At 41.8% G+C, this 25,331-nt stretch overlaps 2 protein-coding genes across 7 annotated transcripts in view; one reads left to right on the top strand and one right to left on the bottom strand.

The window, feature by feature from the left end:
- LOC117774886 (pleckstrin homology-like domain family B member 2) overlaps positions 1–4,696 on the bottom strand; it is a 17,284-nt gene extending 12,588 nt beyond the window's left edge. For 2 of the 4 annotated variants that reach the window (XM_034607575.1, XM_034607576.1), the window contains exons 1-3: positions 4,483–4,696; positions 2,154–2,274; positions 67–1,031 (exon numbers count right to left, since the gene is read on the bottom strand). In XM_034607575.1, coding sequence (XP_034463466.1) covers positions 67–1,031; positions 2,154–2,208 — 1,020 coding nt within the window. In that variant the 5' untranslated portion in view covers positions 2,209–2,274; positions 4,483–4,696. The remainder of the gene's footprint in view (positions 1–66; positions 1,032–2,153; positions 2,275–4,482) is intronic. The other 2 variants (XM_034607573.1, XM_034607574.1) reach the window with 1 other exon arrangement.
- LOC117774889 (gamma-aminobutyric acid receptor subunit rho-3-like) lies at positions 3,419–25,331 on the top strand. Of its 3 annotated transcripts, XM_034607581.1 has the most exons (10): positions 3,435–3,498; positions 15,252–15,577; positions 16,170–16,282; positions 18,929–18,996; positions 19,091–19,314; positions 19,978–20,060; positions 21,253–21,390; positions 22,909–23,061; positions 24,333–24,526; positions 24,666–24,968. In XM_034607581.1, the coding sequence occupies exons 2-10, from the start codon at positions 15,435–15,437 to the stop codon at positions 24,966–24,968; spliced, it is 1,419 nt and encodes a 472-aa protein (XP_034463472.1). In that variant the 5' UTR covers positions 3,435–3,498; positions 15,252–15,434. The 3 variants fall into 3 exon arrangements, with proteins under 3 accessions (XP_034463474.1, XP_034463472.1, XP_034463473.1); XM_034607583.1 differs by lacking the exon at positions 15,252–15,577 and having other exon boundaries at positions 3,419–3,498; positions 24,666–25,331; XM_034607582.1 differs by lacking the exon at positions 3,435–3,498 and having other exon boundaries at positions 15,435–15,577; positions 24,666–25,331.

Below are 25,331 nucleotides of genomic sequence, written 5' to 3'. Positions count from 1 at the left end.
GTTTGAAAAAATAGGCTGTTAAAGTAGGAAAAAAGGTGTACAGACCGTGGTCAAAAAGAAACTCACCAATCTCTGCACCTTCTGCTCCCTGAGGCGCTCATCTCTCTGGTGCTGGTGGTAATCTCTCAGCTCCTCTTTGCCGTTCAAAGAGCTGATGCTGCCCACCCTCTGTCCTGGACCCAGCCCGCCCTTCCCAAAGGACAACCTCCTCTCTCCAAAGCTCAGATCTAAACCTGTGCCATCGATCTCTACACCCAGAGAGCTCAGAGAGGCCAGACTGGCCCTCCTGGGAGTGCTGGGCATGCTGGCTGGGACAGTCACATCCGGTGGCTGCTCCAGGGAGGAGAGACTGCGTCGAGCCCCTGCTGAGCCCACTCCTCTGTGGGAACCCACTGAGTGGCGTGATGGAAGTGACAGAGCTGGGGGATCTGCACTGTGAAGCCGTGGCAGAGACCGACTGTGCATCCCAAGGCTGTTGAGGGAGCCGGTGGAGTATTTCCTCTGCCGGGATTCTCCTCCAGCCTTTCCCTGAGAATAGGGCCTGCGGCCCATGCGAGGGCTGGACGGCATGCTGGCTGCTCCACTTTTGACCCTGGGAGAACGAAGTAGGGGGTCCCCATAAGAGGAGTGAAGAGAGCTTCCTTCTGTTGCATTAGAGAGGAGCAGGCTGTCTTGTGACTGGTGGCGAGGGTGGGAATGACGGACAAAGCCATTAGAGCTCAGCTGGCGATCGCCCTGACGAGGTGATGGAGGCACGCTGCTGCTGCTCATGTAGGAGAAGTTTCTAGAGGCAGACGGAGGGCGCTCAGTATTACTGAGGATGGAAAGTGTCCTTGTGGATTGGGGTCCCTCAGGTGAGGGCACGCTGAGGTACTTGCGGCTGCACTCGGCTGCTCTCAGACTGGCCTCCAGAGCACTTTTCCTGCGCTGCAGCGTCTCCATCAGTTCCTGTAGCTCTGCCTTAGAACGAGAGCCCCTCAGCAACGTCCCTCCCACGGAGCCGTTACTGCTGTGCTCAATCTTCACACAGTCTGTAAACATGAGAACGTTTGACACAGCATGACATCCAGCCTGTTTTTGGACTATATAATACATCCAGATTTAATGTAACTTCTCTAATAAGCAGCAGCTCAGCCAAGCAGAAGTGCTAACATACTTGTGCTGAGTAAGGGGGGGGGGGGGAACCAGAGAAGAATGTACGCTCATACAGTTCTGAGCCCAATACAAACACAGGCTCAATCAGTGGTTAAGCTTCTTCTAAAAATGGAAGAATGCTCGTCGACCAAGACAGCCCAGAATGCATCATAGGCTCGACTGTGAGAGAAAGCCAGAGGACATCCATATATCTTGCCCTGAGTCATGGGTGGCTGAACACCTGAACAAATGTAAATACAGGGGTCATGGGATAATACAGAATGTGACCTCCTTTGTCGTATAAACCTCCATCACTAATTTGGGTTTTATGAATTTATTCTGGGCCAGAGCTAAATGTATAAATGTCAATTTTAGACTATAAACTTCAGATCTCGAATGACATTTCTTCTGATGAAAACTGTCTAGACACAAATAACTCTAGTGTGACTGCTCTACAGTTAAAGCTAAACTTCTCAGCATTCGAAAGATACAGAACAGAAACTTGTTCTAAGAGGCAAATTTGCAGACTTACAAGTCTTGAAAGAAGGACAGCTGAAGAAAGAGCTGTTATCCAGATGAACCTGCTTCATAGAGCACCGAACTAATCCAGGCTTTCATGATGTGAGCCAGCTAAAGTTATCTTGTTTATCGCCATTCAGTCGAACACAGGTTGAGGATAGATTTGAATTAAAGCCAAAGGGACATGAAATCAAATGTTAGATGTGGAATAACATCAGTAATTGCAGATTTTATTGTGACATTCACAATTAAAGTTATCCTGGGAATTCAGTGCAAATATTGAAAAAAGCACAGTCTCCCAATGTTTAAGACAGTAAAAAACACAGAAGTGGAATGGGTTCTTCTCTGACTCATACCACATCTTTCCAATTCGTTTTGTGGAAATCGGACCAGTTGTTTTTGTGTAATCTTGCTTACAAACATGCAAACAAACGAACGGTCAGGGGTGAAAACATAACCTCCTTGACAGATGTAGCAACATCAACAAAAAGCGTTCTTACCCGAGCCGTAGCCCAGCGTGGCGACTGCGCTCCTCTGAGGGAGCATGCTGTTCATCCCACTGACCTCCTCTGATTCACTCTGAAGAAGCAGGATTCAGCGGGGACCTGTGAGCTTAGTTCTCTGAGAAGGAGAAAGGGGAGAGAATCTGTTTAAATACTGTGTGTAATAATGAGTTTTACTCCTACCTACCCTGCACTAGTATTCCTGCAAACTCATCTTCCAATCTAGGAATACAAGTTGTGACGAGGACATCACAGGAAGTTGAATCCATGCCTTGTGGTCCCTCGGCTTATCCTTCCAACTCTCTGCACAACAATGCCTCAATTCAAGCAGATATTTCAGATGTGCATATTTAAGTGCAAATGAAAAAAAAAAAAAACTTTCCAAAAGACTGAGTAGGAAAACAGATCCAGAGGAAGGTTTTTAACGTCTGGCTCAGTGTTACCAATAAAAACGGAGTCTGTAAAGCAGAACGTTTAGTCCTGAAATCCTGACCAGTCCTCCAAAGTATCCCTCAGAGACCCAGACTCCCAGAGGCAGCAGCTACAGTTAGAGGCTGAGGACCTGAGATGTCGTGCACCTCATGCAAGAATTATGCTTTTACAATCATAAGTGAACAGTACAATACCAAATTATTTTAGCAGGGTACAGTTTTTGCAGTTTAAGTTGCGTCATTTTATATTAAATATCATTTTTTTGCTGTTTAACGACAAAGGAAGCAGTTTTAAGAAATCATTTTGGACATCGGAAAGATAATAAATAAAATGACTTGTTATATACTATATGAAATAAATAACACTTTTCCCAGTGAAGATGTTGAGCAGCCAGCATAATAAAAAAATATAGTAGGAAAAGAGAGGAAGGCTAAAAGGAATAAATACATCAAATAAAACAAAGAATAACATCTTCGGGTCACCACACCTGAGGATATAACAGAAAAAACGTACTGAGTGATGGTGTGATTAGTTCCAGTGATACAATAGATGGATTTTAAAAGTCAGATGTTACAGTTTACTGAATCCACAGAGAGCACACGCGCACACACCACGGAGAGACAGAGAGAGAGAGACGGCTGATCCAAGATTTTCTGCTGCTGCTGTCTGGAGATAGAGAGGGCCTACAGGAAGTAGGGTATCCTTTTACACAGTCACACAATCAATCAGCATGAGTTCATTCTCCAGACCTGCTGGAAAAAAAGGGGCAGGGGGGGGGGAAACCCCCGGCTCATGTCAGGAGTATCACCCAGACTACAGAGCAGCAGGGTCGTGTGGATTATAAACACACAGGGAGATGTAAACTGTTTGAGGAACGGCTGCTGATGATTGGGCTTTCATCTAATGTGTGGTAAGGCTGTGTGGATAAATATTTTGAACATTGCATAAGGCCTAAGTGTATTTCCGTGAAAAGAAAAAAATCTGAATCACAGATGTACTTACCCCATGAATCATTTGGTCTATAAAATGCCAGCACATAGGGAAAAAGTCCCATCGCAAGTAAAGACCCCAAGGTTAATAGTTAATGGTCTGTTTTTAAATAGTGCTTTTCTAGATTTGATGACCACTCAAAGGGCTTTACAGTGCAGCTTTGCCTTTCACCCTTTTACACACATTCATACAGTGCATCTATGTGTGCACACACACTGCTGGCACAGCCGTCGGGGGAAATTTGGGGGTTCAGTATCTTGCCAAAGGACACTTAGGGATGTGGGATGAGGCAGACCAGGATCGAACCACCGACCTCCGATGGACGATACACACTTCCTCCTGAGCCACAGCTGCAGGTGAGGTCACAATACACAAAAATACATAAAAACAAAGAAATGCAGCATATGCTCTTATTTCAGTAATTTAAATGACTATAATCCTTGTACAACTTCTACAAGATTCAACAACTCATACACATTCTCAACATCACCAACATGCACACAGGGCTGTAATCAGCAGTTTGAGAGACTTGCTGATGACCACTGTTGGCTGTCATCCACTTACTTTAGTGGCTGGGGATTCCAGAAATGTTAAGTCAGTGCAAATAAACACCATGTGGGAAAAATCTGCACACTTTAGTTTCTGAGAAGAACCACAATGACAGATAAATAAATCACTCTCTTGTGAAACAAGTTGACACATTTACACTGCCTGTAAATTGCCTGAGAATGCGACGAACAATGTTCTTCGCCTAAACTTCCCTGCTGCGGGTTAAGACTGACACAGTGGTGGAAGTCACAAGAACTGTAGACATGTGCATTATCCCAGAGCATCACTGTCTGGATCCAAGGAAATTCAGGAAGAGAATGAAATCAACTTCAGGGTTAAGATAAAAGCGACTCACCCTTGATTTAGTGTCTCGGTCACATAGTTGTTCCAGAGGTTTGTGGCATCTGTGTGTTGCTGAGGCTGAAGTCCGCTCCTCCTCTATGAAGAAACTGACTGCAGAGTAAAGTCTTCCCATGACAAAGGCTCAGGCAGCAGGAGACCCTCACCCCGCCCCCCTGCTCCTCAGACTGTCCTCCTCCTCCCTAAGAGAGAGAGAGAGAGAGAGAGAGAGAGAGAGAGAGAGAGAGAGAGAGAGAGAGAGAGAGACTGCTGCCCCTCTCTGGTTGAGTAGACAACTGCTGTTATGTAATGGAGCAAAAAGAGCAAAGAAATCAAGAAGGTAGAGATGAAGGAGAAGCATTACCAGCTTGTGTGTGTGTGTGTGTGTGTGTGTGTGTGTGTGTGTGTGTGTGTGTGTGTGTGTGTGTGTGTGTGTGTGTGTGTGTGTGTGTGTGTGTGTTTGTGTGTTCTTCAGATCTCCTCTTTGTGAGGACAATTTTGGGCTGAGAACTTACGGAGGGAGGAAGTTTTGGTCGGTTCTCACTTTCTGACCCACTTTCAAAAGGCTGTTTGAGAGAGTCCTAGATATAACTAGAAGGTTTGTGTTCCTGTGTGTGTTTGTGTTTGTGTAATCAATTCTAGCTCCAAAGATCTGTTTTCCCTCTGCGGTTGATTCGGACCTCTGACCTCACAGTGATCAATAGAGAATCATGTCATCATTATATCATATTCCAGCAACATACTGCAAATCTGTGCTCAACATGTGACAGTGTCTAGTCTTTACTTTCTAACTCATTAAACCAGATCTACTTTCTATGAATGTGTTCACGGAAAACAAAACTAAAACAAAGGAAAGGCTGGAGGAGGCACTGGGGCTCCAAGTTGTAAAAATGTTGACTCTTAGATTGTTGTTTTAGCAGTATGTGGAGGCGGGAGGAGGCCCCATCCATCCCTGTGTTTGAAACAGATCCAACCTCACTCCCCCTCTTAACTGTGAAGAGTAACAAACCCCTCACAGTCAGAGACGTTACACACACTGCAACACGGAGCGAATGATTTCATCCAGTCATGTTCGATCTCAAACTGACTAAACCACAAGTATCTCGGTACATCATCAGTGAATAAAATGTAAAAGCTGAGGGGAGTTCATCGAGATGAATCAATGAAAAGTTACTCTGGAAAAATCCCTTGATTTCCCAGTGAAGAAAACCTGAACCTTCATGCAAAAAAGCTGCGGTTACGTCATGGGGAGGGGGCTGTGGATTGCAGCCTGGACGGGATGATTACTTCCAGACACAGAGCAAGGGTCTTTATTATAAACACACACACATACATACATACACACACACGCACACACAAGTACGCACACACAAGTACGCACACACAAGTACGCACACAAGCACGCACGCACACACACACACACACACACACACACACACACACACACACACACACACACACACACACACACACACACACACACACACACACACACACACACACACACACACACACACACACACACTTTTGGCTTTTTACAATTCAGGAAAATAAAACGACACCTATAAATCTCAGGAGGGTCTTATTTGAAAGCTGGGTCACTTTAAATTTACTGCCAATACAAAAATTGAATTGTCATAGAGCGCTGGAATGTTTCTCCACTTCCTGTCCAAAGACAGTAAAAAAAAAAAAAAAAGTACGATTTTAAAGTCACCGCGGCAACATTCACTGCCGACTGTTGCGTGTGTGTGCATTTTTTAAAACTACAGACTGAGACCATGTGGCTCGGAAAGGAGACTGTGGAAAAAAGTAGGGGAGAGGGGAGAACCACGGAGGAAAAATTGGTGTCGGGTTGTGGGAGTGGGTGAATGATCAACTCTGGTAATCATCGGGAGGTCTGAGTCACAGCGTGAAAACTCTCAAGTGTCGCCCCCAATCACAAGAGGATAAATCCAGCGGGCGTTGAATGAAGATTGTTAATGTTTGTTTTCTTCAAACTGGACTTTGGCCTTGTTGACTCATCTTTCACTTCGTTCCCACTTATTGAGCCGACTGTGAATGTTATTGTCTGCTGTTTCTCACCTGACCCTGCACCACCCCTTCTTCTCACTTTTGCCCCAGTGACACAATTTATAAAAAAAAAAATCACCCTCAAGCACCTGAACCTCTGAAACTGAACAACGTGTATCTACTCTGAGTAGTGCCTGTGACCACTAATGAGAAAATGAGCAAGAGCCATTTGCTGAAGTTACCCCACAGTTCACCACAACAAAGAAAACCTAATGAGCAGGATGTAGATCTTAATATGAATCTAAATGAACAAATGCAGTTTAATTTGAAAACTGTCTAAAGGTTCAGTACAAACCACAAAACAAGGTGGTTCTTCTTTGTCTTCCTGTTGCTGAGCCTGTTATTAAACGGCTGTGGTGTAATGTAGACAGTCGTCCGCACATATTTGGGCAGGGTCATATTTGTACGCAAACCTTTTGTGGTTTTCTTGTTGGTTATTCAAGAAAACAAACAATAAGATTGTATTGCTCGTGCTTCCTTCTTTTGTGCTGCCCAAATCTCTATGAACAGATTCTCTGTAGGCCAGCGAACCCTCTCATCCTTGAATTATTCAGATGCATATAGATGAAAAAAAAAATACATCTAAGAACAACAAAAAATAAACGAAACTTGATTTTTCAATCAGTTAGTCTTTTATTCTAAAGGCATGTGCTTGAAGTCAAAGGTCCGGTCAGTGCGTAGCATTTAGGAGGCTCTATCACCAAAAATAGAATATAATATTCATAACTTTCATTATGTCATATTTACCTGAAACTAAGAATAGTTGTTTTCACCTTACAATCATTCCTTAATGCGGTAAAGGGGTCATTGTTCTATAGGAACCCACAACAGACAAAAAACAAACTGGCTCTAGAAGTTACAAGGGTTTTTAGTTGGCGGCAATATGCAACTTCACCACTAGTTGCCTCCAAATTTTACACACTGAACCTTCAATGACAGCTTTTACAGTATATGACACAGGTACTAATCTTGAAGACGTGGTAACTTACATTTACTCTGAATGAATTAGACCAAATTAAATCTGTTTGTCATGTATGTGGCTGTTTACTGTGTGTGATCCTCCTCTGCTTGTTGCTCATTTATGGCCAAATACTTTCATTACTTGGTGCGTGAGTTCATGCCGTATGAAGGCCAGGCTCAGTGCTTCCAAATCCATCCGTCTCCAGACTGCTGGACTGCAGCCCGTCATTTTCTTTCACAGGTAGTCCTTCTGGTTTCTCTTCTCGTTCTATATTAATATCTGGAAGTAAAGCCACGGTAAAGTTCTCTGCTGTTTTTGGCAAATCGCCTGCCAGTTCATCCTGTGCTTCAAACTGCAGTTGGAGTCTGTTGCACTGAACGCCATGCTGTACGATTATGTATGAAGCTGTGGGGTTCAGAGCCTTATGAGGTCCACCATCAACAAGTCCTAGTCCTGCACCGTTGCATCTATGTGAAGCAGTCCCGGTTCCCTCCATTGCTGTAACAGTAACACACACACCCACGTGCAAACACAAAATAATTATTCAGAAGTATTTTAAAGAGACCAGAGTTAGCTATAATTTCATTTATTTATGAATTTGTCAAAGCTGAAGCCAATTTGTGAAACTGAGTTGACATTATTTTTGCCTCCATTAATTTTGAGGTGTTTTTGGTAGAGTTTCAGTGAAATCTGGAGGAATGTTTGCCGCCCTCAACTGTTCCTCTCTTCAAATAGTCTGTCCCTCATTGATTGTTTTTTCGCTGCAGTAACATAACCAATTCAAATGTTTATGAGTCTTACTTCAAAAGATACACAATTCTCTCTTGGATAACACCACGTCCTTTCCTCCTGAATCAGCATATTTGTCACTAATGCATGTTTTGATGCACATCTGGATCCAGACGCAGATCCAGACACTGTCTCACTAACATGTAAACACATTTTGTACCATTAAAAAAATGCTAACTGATTATAGAGCAGCTTTTGGCAGATGTGGGGATTTGTGCTCGCCAAATGCTTTCTAATTCATATTACCATAAAATAACAGCAGGCTCTGAACCGCGGGATTATGTCTCTCGGCTGCAACCCGTACATGACACTTCTACATGCTCTGCAAAGGTTTGAACACCTCACACAGAGTATCTCACATACCTCTTTGCCTGACACACTGAGGGAGGGCCACGATGATGGTGAACAACACAAAGGCTGCAGAAGCTGCAGTGCTCCACCACGACCTCTGCACTCGCTGCTCATCCACACCTGCAGAGTAAACAATGCACCACTTCTATTTTACTTCCTGCATCGGTTTATTGAGACTACACCTCCCCAGAAACAGAACAATTTAATACTCACTTATTGGAGCGACAGTGATGTTTACTCTGGTCTGAACCACGTGTCTGCTCTGCAGGCCGGAGAAGGTGCAGGTGTAAGTCCCGGAGTGTTCCTCGCTGTCTGGCTTGTGCAGCAGAAGAGATCCGTCCCCCAGCAGAAGCAGGTCCTGGTCCAGGTCAGCTTGGCCCTCCCACTGGTTCACGGTGTTTCTGGTTCTGCCGTCATATCTCAAGATAACGGCGGGCTCGGTGAACACGGCGAAGGTCCAGGTGAGGGAGAAATTCTGGAGAGTGTGTGGAGCCACGCATGGGATGGACAGTACATGACCTTCTTCCTGTGTCATGTCCTCTGAAAGATAGTTCACACACATACACATTCATATTGCTTTTTGTCAGAAATTATCTTCTTTATGAAAACTTTATGACTCTACAATCTTAATGCACCTTGGTTTTTCCGAGACGCAGTCCACACCTGGGTCTTGTCCGCCGATGTGAACGTGCAGAAGTAGGTGTGGTTGGAGTGATTACCCAGAATCCTCAGGCTGCTCTCCACTGTGAACAGGCCCTTGTGGTCAGTGGTTTTAATGGTTGAATTTCCCAGAGCTCCCTGGGCAGAGGCGGGGTCCGTGGCCCACGTCACCTGAGGCACGGGGTATATGTTATGAGAGGAGCAGGTGACCACCTCATCAGTCATCTCCATCATCACCGACTGGATGAGGGCTGAGAGGAAACACAGACAAGATCGAGCAGTTAATGAGCATATGATAAACTGTGTGGCACTTCTGTGACACTGGCATCTCATAAACGAGGAGCCAGAAGCAGTTTGGGTGAAGTGGGATTTGAACATCAGTGATACCACATGTACCCGGTCAGTACCCTGTGAGCTCCAGTCTGCTCGTTCTCGGTAGCAGTGCTGCCCTTTAGCACCACAGCTCGTTCAAATCTCCCGCAGATGGAGCTTTTCTGCTGCACTAATACCCCGGCCCACTGGCTACACTGTGGTTTTATAGGCCAGAGAGCTAGCATGAGCTAAGCTAGCATATCCAGAGACCTCTTATCAGCACGTGATTGATGAAATAAGATTTCAAAATTTCAGAACTGGACTTTTCGACTTTGCAGTACAGACGTTTCTGTGCGTAGTACCTCACACTGTCCTCGGTTATTTGACATTTTTTGTGTGGGAGGTTTTGGCGTCTGTCTCCTCTAGGGATTTGCTAGAAATTCTGCCAAAATACAAATCTCGTATTTAATGAATCAGTGGTCTTTTGGTGGAGATTCTCGTTCCCCTCCTCATGTCAGAGCATCTCGTTAATAGACAAAATTTCCCTCCTGTACTTAGAAATACGTGCAGGTTGTATGGAAGACCATCAGTGAAAGATAAACTTGATTATAAAGAAAATACTTAAGCTAATAATAAATTAAACAGTCATTAAAAAAATTTAAGAGTTAATGTGTCATTACGGGACATTCAAATGTCATAGTTATGAGAAAATAAGAGGAACATAAGATTAAAGGTCCAGTGTGTAAGATTTAGGTGAAAGGGATCTATTGACAGAAAGTTTATATAAAATAATCCTAGTGATGTTTTCACAAGTGTGTTTCATCTAAATTATACAAATTGTTGTTTTATCTACTTTAGAATGGGCCCTTTATATTGAAATACTTTATATTTACATCGGGGGGGTCCTCTCTACGGAAGCAGCCATGTTTCTTGTAGTAGATGTAGGTAAAATGTATCTTAATCTTATCATTTTGATTTATCTTGAAATCGGTTTCCATACAGTTGCAAAAAAACAAAATCACTGGAACCACTGCTTCAGTGCCTGTTTCCACAAAGACTGAGCATAACCTTCAGAAAATTTGAAAGCAGTAACTGGAAACAGAACCTATAGCAAATACATTTATATATTACATGAAAAATAAAGCATTAACAGTTTAGGTGTTTGCTGTTTGCATGTCTAATTCTTTGCTATTAAAACACAAACAAAGCCAGTCTGCTTTCTGGGCAGGAGTGGAAAAAAAAGAGAGTGCCACTTGTTCCACCCTGTAGTTACGACCTTGACGATAATTTATGAATGGAGACACTTCTACTACTCACAGCTTAATCGTAGCAGAATTAACCAATTATAGACCAGAGAAGAAAAGCTTGAAGCAAAAAAAAGTATTTTCTAATATACTGACTGTAACATTTTACTGACCTTTGACCTCCAGGTTGATAAAGATCTCCTGGTTTCCCTTCCGTGTGCTCGTGTAACATTTGTACCTGCCCCTGTCTTGAACTTTGACCCTCCTGAGCAGCAGGGAGGCATTGCCATGAGGGATGTGCGAGTTGAACAAGCAGGTCCTTCCGCTGAAGTGTTTGTTCTGGAGTCCAAACTGGTCCTTGTTGTAGTAGTAGCTGTGCACGGGGATTTGCTGCTTGTACCAGTGGATCACCACGGTGCTGGTGGGTTGGAAGCTGCAGGGCAGGATGCAGTCGTCTTGGATGAGACAGGTGACGTTGGTATCCGGTATAACTTTGAAACGGTAAAACAACCATCAAGATGACTACATTTTTATTTTATTTATCATCATACACTAGCAATTCAGATTTTTCAAATTAAAGTAATATGCATCTAAACACCCAGTTTCATTTCTTTTCCAACTTTTCAGCCACATTAGTGCTGTTTCCTTTAGGCTTGATGAAACTTTAATAGTACAAACCAAACTTGAATACGACCCTAATAAAAATGCAAAGCTCTGATTAACAAGTTCAACTGATTCATTGTCTCTTAAACATCGCAGCTGTTTGTTTTGCTAAAATAAAGTTGCTGTTGTTTTTTCAAAAGAGTCACACTTCACCCCTGCTGAATACTTCCCCCAGATGTGCTCAGCTTTCACAGCTGAGGACGCAGCGCAGCTGTGTTTGTCCTCATGTGGAAATATGAAGGAAAACCAATGTTGTTTGTGACAGCTCTCAAAAGACTGCTCAAAGAAACATGCCATCATATGAGCTACTGAGCTGTTAACACATTTTCAAATGAAATGGGAAAGATTTGGTGAATTCTCTTGTTTTGCAAAATGCTCAGTGGATGAATGAAACTATAAAAGCGGAAGGGACAAAGAGTTACTTATTCTTATCTACTGTTTTGCTATTGCACTGTTGCCCGTTCTGGCTTCTCCTTACAAGCATGCGCAAGCAGATAGATTATCATCAGTATATTGATAGTTCCACAGTTCTGTGTTCTCTACCATGAAATACTGTCTTTAAACATATTCTCAAGGTACTATACATAATTTACCAAATCTAAGATGGCGCTCAGAGAGCGCATACCTCCATCAAGGACCAACTGGCCCCTAAAGAAACCACATTTAAATTCACTAGATCCAGATGTTTATTTGGATCTGCACCACATTGCACACACTCATAAATACAAGCCCCTTAAACGTGGCTGTTTTTTCAAATCAAGATCCATGAATTCAAAATCAATGAAAATGTTCAAAAAACACAACATTAAAGAAAGTGAAAAATAATTCTCGGATCTCTGCCAAACGGGTTCTTCCCTGACACAAACTGCATCCTTCCACCAAGTTTCATGATGATCTGTCCTGTAGTTGTTGCATAATCCTGCTAACAAACAAACAGACTAACAAACTTTCAGATGAGAACATGCCAATGAGCTACTTCTCTACAAGCTGCATTTTGGACGAGACAAAACTTCAATCACTCTCAGGTCTTCAGGTGTTGAAAAGTTGAAATGACCGATGATCCTCCTGTGAATCGATATCACATCACAGCCAATTTACCACATCAAATCAACCTACTATTAGAGGATAAGTCATGAATCTCAACTTGAGTCAGAACAAGCTGCTCATGTGTAAACAAGAGGAGAAGAGGTCATGTGATACGATACCTTTTGAGTCTGTCAATAACAATTTCTCCAAGAAAATCAGAAGCACAGTCATGAGTCCATGTGAGTCTGCCATGTCAGACGGCCTCTGCTCTGAGGTGTTGCTCCTGTAGCCGTACTTGGCACGCATGTGTGTGAAAGTACACGGCTGTGCAGTGAGCTGTGTCTGTGCGATTCCACTTTACATCCTTCCTCACACTAATGAAACACTGACTAATTAACCAGGCGGGTGAACGTTTAACCGCACTGCTTCTGTGTGCTCCATCACACTCACACTCACACTCACACTCTCACACACACTCTCACACACACTCTCTCACTCTCACTCTAACACACACACACACCAGACCTGAACTAAAACCGTACGTTTGTTTATATATATTCACAAAATTAGTATAGACATATTGACTGATTTTGTTTTGAAAGGACAAAGGCTCAAACTAATCACACCCACAAAATGGCAAATGAAACAGATCAAAACCTGAAATTAATTCCAGAAAACAAAACAAAATACCTCATTGAGATTCTTATCCTCTTTTAAATCTCTCTTAAAGACACATTTTCTATAAAAGTGCTTTCTCGGGAGTTGGAGTCTGAATTGTGAACTTTTTAAAACTTCTCAGCCTTTTACTGCACAAAGTTCTCTTTTTTTTTTTTATCCTGGCTGTGATTCTACTGACTAGTTTAATCATTTTTAGTTCTACATTTAATCATGTCTCATTTTATTTAGCTTTTTTTTACCCTTTTTTAAATCTTATTTTACCGTTATACTTCTGCGATAATCTTTTCTAATGTTGTGTGATCTTCAGACTGCTTTTAATTGTTTCCTGTCGTTTGCATTAAGTTCTTAATTTATAACATGTAAAGTCACTTTGTTTTGAAACATTAACATATCTTTAAATAAAGTTGATTATTATCATTATCTGCTCCAGCTCCCAAAGGATACGCCCTGTATAGGATGGATGGATGGAGAGATAAATGAAGAGATTAAAGGAGAAATAAATTATGCATCATTATAATCATTGTTATTTTAATTATTTGTCTGAAAATTAGGCCTTTGTCTCATTCTAATGCATTCAAGTGATAATCCTGTACACCCTGAATAGAGTTCTTTTATTATCTGCACTTTTTCTAAATAATCAGCTTTTATCAAATTCTACAAGTATTTCTCTTGTAATTAATATCACACTTTAAAAAAAAGCCATTTTGAAAAACATGATTACCTTCCATTCATTTTATTTAAGTTGTTACAAGTTGCCATAAATATGGAATGTAAATCATCCGTCTGTGATAATGCTCTTATTTTTTTACATTTTGGCCAAAACAGAAGATGCCCTCTACATGACCTGTAGAGGGCACCGATGAGATGTCCCTTGTGCATGTGAATAGCTGCCTGCTGTCCAGCAGCTGCGGGGTCACATGTATGAGCGAACCAAGGGCCACGTGCATGATTCTTTAAGATGCCATTGCTCATGTCTGCCCTCAATCAACTTAAATCCCAGATTAAAGGGATGGTGCTACTGGAGCGGAGTCATTCTGCTCAGGCTCTGATTTTATTATTGATACTGAACAAGTTTACTCTCCCGTGTGAGAGGTTTTCAATCTTTCCTTGATTAAATACGGCTTCATTAAATACGCCTGTTTTTATAAAGCTTTTCTTTATTTCCTTTATTAGTCCCACAATGGGGAATTTTTTACTACACTCATGTCTAATGTGCAGTAATGTGCAAATTTCCCTGACATTTTTTTGCTTGTATAACCGTCATTAGCATTTGAAGCGGATTGCATTTCAATTCAACAAATTACTTTTATGTTGTCCTTTATGCAGAGGATCCTGTGGTTTTAACCAAGATCTAAACCCCAAAGCTGAAAAACAAAAGGGTTTTGAGGGTTAAACCAAAGGAAGGTGCAGTTCTGGGACTTCATGTTGTGAATAATGTTGTTAGGGATTGGACCCCATGTTCCTGTGTTCTTATATTTGATGAGTTTAAACCAGTTCAAATCCTCAAGCTGGGAGTCATATCCTCTGCTATGAATGACATCTGCTCGCTCGGGGGCCATAAGTGCAACGCTTGCAGATGTGGCCCAGACATATGCTTGCATCTGTTTCTTCTGGATGGGAACATTAGCATCCTCCCACCACTGCAGTGTGCAACTCCACGGAAAATCCTGTAATGTGTAAAAGTAGGCTACAGGCTTTTTATTTTTATCTGGCCAGAACGATGATGAAACTGCTGGTTGTATTACCCCCCGCCCCCTCTCCCCGCCCCTCTGCCGCCGCCAGTTTGTAGGTTACTGAAAGATTTCACCAACCACAGATAAGAAGATTAGGGAGGAATTAATGGTATTCCTTTGTCATTATAGGAATAAATTGATATTTGGTTTTAAATCAGGGGTTGGGGGAGTCGGAGGAACATGTTGTGTCAGGAGACGTAAGCAGAGGGATGGCACAGTGACAAGCAAACTTAGCCAGGGGGATGCCGGTGCACTGGAGCTAAGCGCTGGATATCTCGACCGATGTATCATGTTACAGGAGATGAGAGCGCGGGATAATGCAGAAGTAGCTGGGTGTGTGTGTGGCGGGGCGGAATGAGTGCTGCTGGGACATGGACGTACAAGTAGGGGACGGGGGCAGCTGTGGCATTCCCTGGGTCAGACGCTGACGCAGTGGGAGGAACGTGCGGGTTCCTCTCGTCTTTCCAGCCCCAGCTTAACCATGAGAGTGGCCCTCCTGGGCCTCAGACTGATGTGCTTGGCCTGGTTGTGGCCCATCACCCAGCTCCACGGCAGCCACTTCCCGAACAAGAGGAGACACAAGGATGTGTACGTCGGAGAGAACACCAAACAGAAGCATGGAGGGTGAGCACAAGTTGGACTTGTTGCTTTGATGAGTTGATTTTTGCTGTTAAAAATTGTCCCTTTGATGTCTGGCATCCATTTTATGTGATGATATTCAACTGAATGGAAATATGGTTGTGTAATATGGTTGAGTTTTTCGTTTGACGTCATAGAGATTTGAGATAGGAGCAGGTTATAAAATCTTTTGAGGTGAGAGATAAAGAAGATATGACTCGATGATGTAATGTTGATGTTGTTTAATGAAAAGAAAAATATTTAGATCATTAATAAAGCTCGATTTTGGTTCACATTACTCACTTTGTGATGACACTAAGGACAGATGAGCCTCTTGGTGAAACAAACAAAAGATGCAATTTATGAGATGGATACAAGACAGACCCGTCGGTATCTTAAAATCTGTGTCGATTCACCGAAACTAAAAGAACTCTCATCAGACGGAGGACTTTGGATTTAATCATCGTGATAAAAGTCCAATTAACCCTCACTAACACCCTCGACCAGATGTCAGCTCTGTTTCAAGTATGCGTTAGAGAGAGAAAGCTGGAGATGGAGATTTTAACGCAAGCTGTTCTCTGTTGTCTTTGCTCGTCAGGCGGGTGGATCCTAAGATGAAAAAGCTGGACAGCACCAAGTCTCTGCTTATTAAATCTGAGCAGCTGCTTCGGATTGAAGACCATGACTTTGCAATGCGGCCGGGCTTCGGAGGTAAGACACGAAGATATCCATCTTTTTTTAAAATCTACTTTGTTTCACTCTTCATCATTTTTTCTTGTTATTTTTAATAACCATGTGCCTTCCTGGCAACTCAGTTAGGTCAATATAGGTTACTGTGCTGTCTTTGGTAATACGCCTCCAAAAAAAACCCCAGTGACCTAGATTGTCTGCAGTGTGAGACAATGACTGCAGACAGTAGGACAGATAAAATAATCTCAGCTGCGAACATAATTCTGCGGAGGGGAAAAAGAAAAAGCCGGACATCAGAGGACATTCAGAAAACTGTTGTCAGAGCTTTTCTTTGCCAAAATCTACAAATTCATAGGTTTAAAATTTTAATTTCCAAAGCTGCAACTGTAGAATATGTATATCACAAGCTTGGTATGGATGACCAAATTTTTTAAAACAGAGCAAATACAAAAACTATTGCACAAAACATGTTTACATTGTGGGGATGCGGCTCTGTGGCCTGTTGCAGGCTTCCTGTTTGGCTGTGGCGCATCTTATCTCTTTATTATCTCCGCCAAGGAGGTTTCTTTGCTGTTTGTCTGTGAACAGGATTACACACCAACTACTTAACCAATTTTGTTGAAATTTGGTGGAAGGGTAGAGTAAGGGCCAAGGAAGAAGCCATTAACTTGTGGGGCAGATCTAGACAAAGGAGCAAATCCAGGAATAGTTTAGGTTGTTTTAAGACATTTTCACCAATTTCCCAGGAGAATAATTCATGGATCATCAATCAGGCATATTTAGGGGAATGAGATCTATGAATGTGTGCAGCTTGATTGAATTTAAGGGAATGCTGGGCCTTGACCGAGGTACAGTATGCGCTCTATTGAGTGCCATTGAAGTTTAATTTGCAAACAATAAAGTTCTTGTGAATGTGCTTTATTTTATGTCTTGTGTACCGGTACAATGTTGTAAATAATTTGTTTAGATTTTAGAGAATAAAAGAACAATATAGAAAAATAATAGAAACAATGCAGTTGACGTTTCCATCCACTCATTTTGTAGGCTTGTGATTCTGCCAACATCTGAGTCACTGTTTGAGTTGTATCAGCTGTGAATGAAATATGAATATTATTGACTGGTTGGACAGTATCGTACTGGTAATGGTAGTTGAACCATTTCCTCAACATTGCTTTACAGCCTTTGACGTTTTGCATCAGACTTTTTTTTCCACTGCACATGCTTCTTGTTGCTTCAGGTGAGTTTTATGCCCAGATGAAAAAATGACGAGGACTTTTTGTCCAGGACCCTAGCTGCCCTATATAATCCCTCCCACCTCACTAACCTATTCTAATCGTAGACTGATGGTTTTGAGAGCTTACCTTCATTAGATAATGGCAATGGGTTGTTTTTAGTTCACATACATTAACAGTAGTGGACAATGACATAAGGTAGAAAGCATTCAATACGTTCCTGGATAAACGGGGGCATTGCTTCTTCTGCAAAAATGAAGTTAAATCACTGCGTTGTTTCATAATCTGCAGGAAGAACTTTATCTTTATCATGAGTGACAAATAATTGTTTTAATATTTTTTACAGAGACCCCCTAGAATTCAGCTTTTGAGGATTTTCCGAGGGTCTCAAGTGTCAATCAGACCCCCTGTATTTCAGTATTTGGCACCCAGGTTGTGGTGCAGGTTGAACCTTTTTGTTGAAAGGCCTCAGTGAAGGGCTGATGCTTCAGTTTCTGACAACAAAACCACAAATGGCAAGAAAAACCCTGACTTGGATCCGGGCTCTAACCTCTTCTGTGAAGAGTTTGCATGTTTAACCAGTATTTGTGTGGTTTACTTCAGGTCACATGACCAAAATATTTCAACTGACAGGATGGTTGGCATCAATGTTTGTCTTGGTGTGTTTCACAGAACCTAAATTCATAAATTAATTAGTGCTTTTTTAATCTACATAAGATGTTGACTACATAACACATGGGATATTATATCCATGTAGGTCACTGTAGTGCGCCCGTTATTCCCACAGCAGGCCAGATTTCATAAATAGCACAAAATCAGCTTTGGATATCTTGTCTCTCTGCAAATGTCTAGTTTTGAAAGGATCATATTTTTTGTATGCGTATATTGTTACAAAATTGTAGCTGTGCCCTTAAGTTAGCTGTAACACAAATGTTGATGCTGTTTAGACTGGGGTAATGGTGCCCTTGAACCTCTTGTGGACAAAATGAGTATAACAACAACAAACATTTAAAAAACTAAAAATTATCACTGCAAAGACTTGTTTCACTTGTTCTTAAGACATAAACACTGGAAAAAAAACAATGTATCAAGTAGTTTCTTTAGTCTCTTGACTCAAGTATTTTGTAGCATCTTTTTTGTGCTTCCTGTTTGAGCAGGAGACTTGACGTTGCTGTGCATCCATTACTTCTGAGTAAATCTCTTTCAAAGTATTTATTCAGGGATGATATGATCACGATTCTGAGCCGAATCATGTTCATGAACTGGCATGATGTCATCGCTCTCATCCAACCTTTAGTCTGTCATCTGTACACTGTGGTTCATGTCATCTTACTCAGTCGTGGGATTTACATGCATATAATCTCTGGTAGATTCTCGGAGGATGTGATCTAACTTCTGCTTAAAGCTGATCCATTAAACGTTTGACCCTCTGCAGGTTCAGCTATTCCTGTCGGCATCGACGTCCAGGTAGAGAGCATTGACAGCATATCGGAAGTAAACATGGTACGTGCCTCTAGTATTTGACAACATACAGTATCTAATTTTCTCTGTTGGGCTTGATCAACTGTTTTTGTTTTCATTTATTTTCTATTTCCAGGACTTTACTATGACTTTGTACTTGAGGCATTATTGGCAGGACGACCGGCTGGCCTTTCCTTCCAGCAGCAACAAGAGTCGTACCTTCGATGCACGTCTCGTGAAGAAAATTTGGGTTCCTGACGTTTTCTTTGTTCACTCTAAACGCTCGTTCATCCACGATACAACCATGGAGAATATCATGCTGAGGGTTTTTCCTGACGGCAACATCCTCTACAGTGTCAGGTGAGAAAAAAGCGTTTTATTCATTGCTCATGAAGAGATTACGAGAAAAGCAGGAACAATTAAAGTCAGACCATATGATCTGGATGAATAGCTGCCACTGTTGCCACTATTACAAAATAAGTCTCCACATATTCCTATTTTCAATTTCAAATGGCTTTATGATTGGCTGAGGGGGGGAAATTGATGCTACAGAGGTGCAATAGAAACAGCAGACAGAAGTGGATGGAACAACACCCTTGTTGCATTCAGCTTTCTACTTTCAAAGGTGACGTAGTCCTGCTTTAAGCTTAAACATCGTTATAAATTTTATTAAGTGAGTAATAATGTAAACAAAATGACCCACTGGAAGCTCCCAGCCGGGTTGAGAGATTAGAGCCTGAAAGGAATATGAAGAGCTTTCAGACCACAGTCACAATATCCATTCCAACCACAGATGCCCACAATATGGCGTCATCCCTAACAGCTCTCTATGACCACAGGCCCCGTCAGGCACTGAACGAACTGATCAGCTCACAAATCAGTCCAGTTTTGTTTTATACCACATTTGACATCCTGCTAGTTTACTGGTTAAGTCTATGCATCTAAACTCTGAAAGTCATCCATCATTTCAAATATAACATTTTCTCTGATTATGTGTTTCTTTAACTCTGAGCTGTGTTTCAGGATCACTGTGACGGCACTTTGCTCGATGGACTTCAGTAGTTTCCCTCTGGACACACAGAATTGCTCTCTGGAGCTGGAGAGCTGTGAGTATCAAACTGCAGCAGGGGCACTGCTGCTCAGAACATATTTAGTGTTATGCCTGCAGGAATACAATTAGTGCATTAAACCTGAACAAAAATCTACTTTAAATAATTGGCTTGCTTGATGTATTTTACTTTAATACAATTTTGTAATTTAAAGGTGTTGGCTAAATAAAGCTTTGAGCCTGTTAAATATTTAAACAATATCTTTATACCGTAACTCTGTATCTTTATACTTACGCACAAACACAGATTGTCTTTGTTTACATGGACAGCAATAGTCCGCTATTAATTTGAATAAGACAATAGTCTGAATAAGACTCTGCCATGTAAACAGCATTTTCTGATCACCTTAACCTGAATTAGGTCATACGCAGAATTAAGACATTTGGAGTATTCTGATCTTAAAGATAATCACATTATATCGTCCTAATACACTTCACAACTCATGTAAACATCCATTCACCCATTATGTGTATCGCTTGTCCTTTGATGGTCTCCAGAGGCGGGGTACACCATGAACAGGTTGCCAGGGTGTCACATGGCCAACACAGAGACAACCAACCTTTTACACTTACATTCACACCTACATCCAATTTAGACTCTCAAAACAACCATAACCCCAATCTCCATGTCTGTCGACTGCAAAACTCCACACAGAAAGGCCAACCTTCTCTCTGTGAGGTGACAGAACTAGCCAATGTGCTTCCCTCATGTAAACATCAACATCGAGAGTATGTCTAATGTTGCTTTCCATGTAAACATAGCCATTGCGTATTACAGCTCACGGTGCATTAGTATACTCCATAGCCACACAGTAACCCTCACTGTCTTCTTTGTACATGGAATAAACAAGTCATAATCCTCAATCAGGTCAATCTCTGTGCATTGAATATACGTCGGTCTCTTTGATGCAGATTTAAGAGGGATTATTGAAGATGCTCATGACTGACGATAGAGTCAGGATTGCTTTCTAGCATTTGTGGGGGTTCTTTTGTCTTTCTGCTTCTTGCTTCTTTCTCTTCATCTCTCTCTCTGTCTCACATTATGAACCGCATAAATCACGGATCTCATCTCAGAGGAGAGTCGGTAGTGTTCAATTTCCGCTCACTCTCCTCTCCTCTGAGAAAAACATCCTCTTCTAAGAGAGGCAACATGTGAAGGTGACACGCCCTCCTTCTCTCCTCTCTTGAAGATGCTTACAATGAGAACGACCTCATGCTCTACTGGAAGAACGGGAACGATTCATTAAGGACTGAAGAGATCGTGCTCTCTCAGTTTTTTGTTGAAGACTTCCAGCCTTCCTTTGGGCTTGCCTTCTACAGCAGTACTGGTATGTGGGGTTGGAGCCACGGGGGCCCTCTGAGTTGTGCGTGGGTTTTGCGGACAACCAGAGGGCTCCTGTTTCTTATCTTATCACTCACGACACACAATAAAACACTAGAGTTTCTCTATAAAAGAAAAGGTTCATCCACATACACTCTGAATGACTCTATTCTGTTAAAAAGTCGGGTTAGGATTAGGATGTAGGTCTAAACATCCTGAACTTTCACTTTGAGAAGCGGTTTGCCATTTTGGGAAATACGCTTATTTACTTTCTTGCTGAAAGTTGAGTGAGGAAATAATACAATGTTCATAACACCCTCGTCAATATGAAGCTCCAGCCAACAGTTAGTTAGCTTAGTTTAGCATAGCATAGAAAGTAGATAATCTTTATAAACAGATTCCGCATGTGAATCTGCAGAATCTATAGGTGAGGGATAAGGTTTGGGGGCCGGAAGCCTTTTGGTTTCCATGTTAGAGTTTGACCAATCCCGTTTGAGCAGGCATTGGTTGCAAAAGAGACAGAACACACTGACTGAAATACATCAGCTATCTGCTTTTTAATTAATGGAGAAACATTTGACTTATGCCAAAAAAAATGGAAGGACTGTAAACAGTGTACAGCTAACAGAAGCCTGAGTCTTGGCCCAGATACCATTGTCTCCACCAGAAGCCCCAAAATATTGTCCTTTTCACCCAAAGGCCAATTCGTTATCAGACAATAGCTGACAGGCTCCGAGATGGGACAGTTGAAGCTGGGGAAAAAAACGTTCCTGGTTTTGTCTGAAGCCTTGTTCCCTGTGTTCTACTCATAATGCTAAGCTAAGTTCATCCACTGCACCTGGTCAAGACATATTCTAACACATAACCTCCCGTAAAAAGTTTAATTAGCTATAGCACTGAACAAAACAACTCGTTTGTTTGCTTAACATGTACTGGTAGTTGGATTTGTTACTTTCCGGCAGAGCCAAGCTAGCTGTTTTTATGCTAAGCTAAGCTTTGCGGCGGTAGACAGTGTGACTCTCAGCAAGAAAGCAAATCTGCAGAGTTCCCAAAACACTGAACTTATTCTTTAAATGCTTTGTAGAAGACTGAAGTGTTGATTCACTGAGATGTAACGACATGTTCAAATTTAAAATATCACTATTTGAAATTTCGAGATCATAATTAACACAGTGATCAGATGCCTTTTCATTTGCAGTATTAAAAAGTAATATGTCGGTTTTAGTTTCAGGGTTGTATGACTGACGGCAAAACCCAGCCTGCCGCTGCCACTGTCACATTGTCAGTGTGCGAAAAACAGACAGAAAGGGGCCAGGGAGATTTTCTTCTCAGTGGGAAATAATCTTGCGAGGACCAGTTATATAACAACAGCTCTAGCTAGAACTGCCCAGGAAGTAATTTATTTTACATCTAAGTTGTTGTTTCTTGCTGTAGGTCCATCTTGTACTTGATTCACACTTTTCTTGTTGTCATTGAACCTCGCTGCTCCCCACTGCCAGTTTCTGTGTATTTATCTCTTTTTCAGGTTGGTACAATCGGCTCTACATAAACTTCATTCTCAGGAGGCATATCTTCTTCTTCATGCTTCAGACGTACTTCCCCACCATGCTGATGGTGATGCTGTCCTGGGTGTCCTTCTGGATAGACAGGAGGGCGGTACCTGCTCGTGTCTCTCTTGGTACTGAGAACACGTGTCAACACAGACATCAACATGTTAATTGAACATTCGGCCTCTTACAAAAGACACACATTTCATAATATACGCGATTGATGAACAAAATAGGCCCCGTTCAGACACGTCCTGAGAGATCCAATCACAAGTGGACAGTGTTCAGTTCATCTGTTCACAACTGGCACAAATGTGTCCTGAATGTGTGTTCTGTGACCACTTGTGATTGGAACTAATATCTGCAAGTAAACATGTACGCCATTTCTGTTTGCGAAGACCAAATTATGTTGTTTTTAGCCAATCTGACTTTACAGATGTGTCTGATGACAATATTTGTGTCAATGCGAGCAAGAGAGAGAAAAAGATTAAGTGGAGTCAGGAGGGGCTGAATGAATGAATGAGCAGCAAGCAGCTGGGCTAAGTAAGATTTTACCCATGGGCATCATTATGTGGTGAACAGGGTTGATATGAGGTCGTTGCCATAAAAAAAAAATCAACATATAGACACTGAGAAGAGTCAAAAAAATGTATTAGCTGTATTATGAAACTGTAGCAGGTATTTAAGCTGCGAGCGCAGGGTCGATTTGCTCTGGCTTGTATGCATCGTCGTTATTTTTTATTTCTTCTTCTTCTTCTCTTTGCAGCTTCCCGCCATGCATTGCATCTTTGCTAGCGAAAATTTTTATTTACAAATAGGGCGGGGAAGTGAGATAGTATCATGAGATGCTTGTGGGGCCATATTTTAATGATCAGATCACAAAAACCACATGTTAATACCAGGTGTTTTACAGGGTCTCAGTCCACCTCTCAATGGCTGATTGGAGCTCAAGACCCCTCAATGGGCTGCGTTGTACTTAGCACTGACCTCTTGTGATCAGATCACTCAGGACAGATGTTAATACCAGGTCTGAACAGGGTCATATTCACCTCAACAACATTTTTAGTTTTATTTAAGGGGGACATATCAACATTTCAAGAAGTGCGGTTTCTAGAGATATCAACCTTCCCACCTAACTTTGGGCAAAAGAGAAAATAAGCATATTTTCCAAAATGTCATAGTTGTTATAGTAACATTTGTTTACTCTACATAATGTTTGTGGATAATGGTTTGCTGTTTTGGAGTGAGAATCAGACACAAAATTATTATCCCAAAATATGAATTGGAATACATTTTGTTATAATATTTACTGTATTTGGTGATGTTTTCATGATTCAGCCAATTTGACCAACTCTTCACCAGTACCCTATTGAATGGAGATGTTTCTGATGTTTGGTTCCAGGCATCACCACAGTTCTGACCATGTCCACCATCATCACTGGTGTCTCAGCCTCTATGCCACAGGTGTCTTACGTCAAAGCCGTGGACATCTACTTGTGGGCAAGCTTCCTGTTCGTCTTCCTGTCCGTCATCGAGTACGCTGCCGTCAACTATTTCACAACAGTCGAGGAGATGAAGAAGCTCAGACGGGCAAAGGTCATTCACATTTAGTTTAATTGTGGCCTCGAATGGCTTCTTATATAACATGTGACTTCTGACTCACAGAAAATAATTCCCTATCTGGAGCTCTCTGTCCTCAAAGCCTAACACCCCTCTCCTCCCCCTGTCCCTGCAGATGCCCTCGTCTTTCAATGCCACACAGGCAATGGCGTTTGACGGCTGTTTCCATGACAACGACATTGACCTGACTCCTTTCTCGGAGGTGTCCAGCACACCGAACACAGAGAGGAACACCCAGGCGCGAAACTCCGCCGTCTCTGCGCCAACGGAGGGCACCAGGCTACGCCGCAAGCACCCTTTACTACAAAATCTCAGCTTCATAATGAGCAACAGCTACATGATCGACTCTTACTCCAGAGTCATATTTCCCCTGGCTTACCTGCTCTTCAACATCATTTACTGGAGTCTATATGCATAGAGCATTAACTATGCAGAATAAACACTTTCACTTTTTTTCAGCATTATACAGTAAAAACACCAACAGGCTGCAATAAACAATATATATATATATACAATAACTTGTTCTGCTGTGGGATACGACCTCTTGCATGATGTCTTCAGTTGTAGCTTGGGGAAACTCCGAGGTCGGCTGTTGCTTTATTTTTGCTGATTTATTTATTTATTTATTTATTTATGTGTTTTTAGCATGCCTGTTTTATATGAGATAAAGTTTTAATCATACAAATATATTTACATTTTTAGGGATTTATTTTATTGTGGGATTAGACACAAAATATCAAACTGTATATTTACAGTACAACTTCTTGAATAATAAACTTAT

This window comes from Hippoglossus hippoglossus, chromosome 14 (assembly GCF_009819705.1).
Source record: "Hippoglossus hippoglossus isolate fHipHip1 chromosome 14, fHipHip1.pri, whole genome shotgun sequence".
In the NCBI taxonomy this organism is placed as follows: Eukaryota; Metazoa; Chordata; class Actinopteri; order Pleuronectiformes; family Pleuronectidae; genus Hippoglossus; species Hippoglossus hippoglossus.
The sequence above is the reverse complement of the archived record's forward strand: the minus strand, read 5'-3'. Positions and strand labels throughout refer to the sequence as shown.

Bases quoted from the DNA above. Each gene is read 5' to 3' on its own strand.
- LOC117774889 (XM_034607582.1), top strand. From the start codon at position 15,435: ATGAGAGTGGCCCTCCTGGGCCTCAGACTGATGTGCTTGGCCTGGTTG. The intron at 18,997-19,090 runs GTACGTGCCTCT...TTCTATTTCCAG, and splicing joins GCATATCGGAAGTAAACATG to GACTTTACTATGACTTTGTA. The intron at 23,062-24,332 runs GTACTGAGAACA...GTTTGGTTCCAG, and splicing joins ACCTGCTCGTGTCTCTCTTG to GCATCACCACAGTTCTGACC.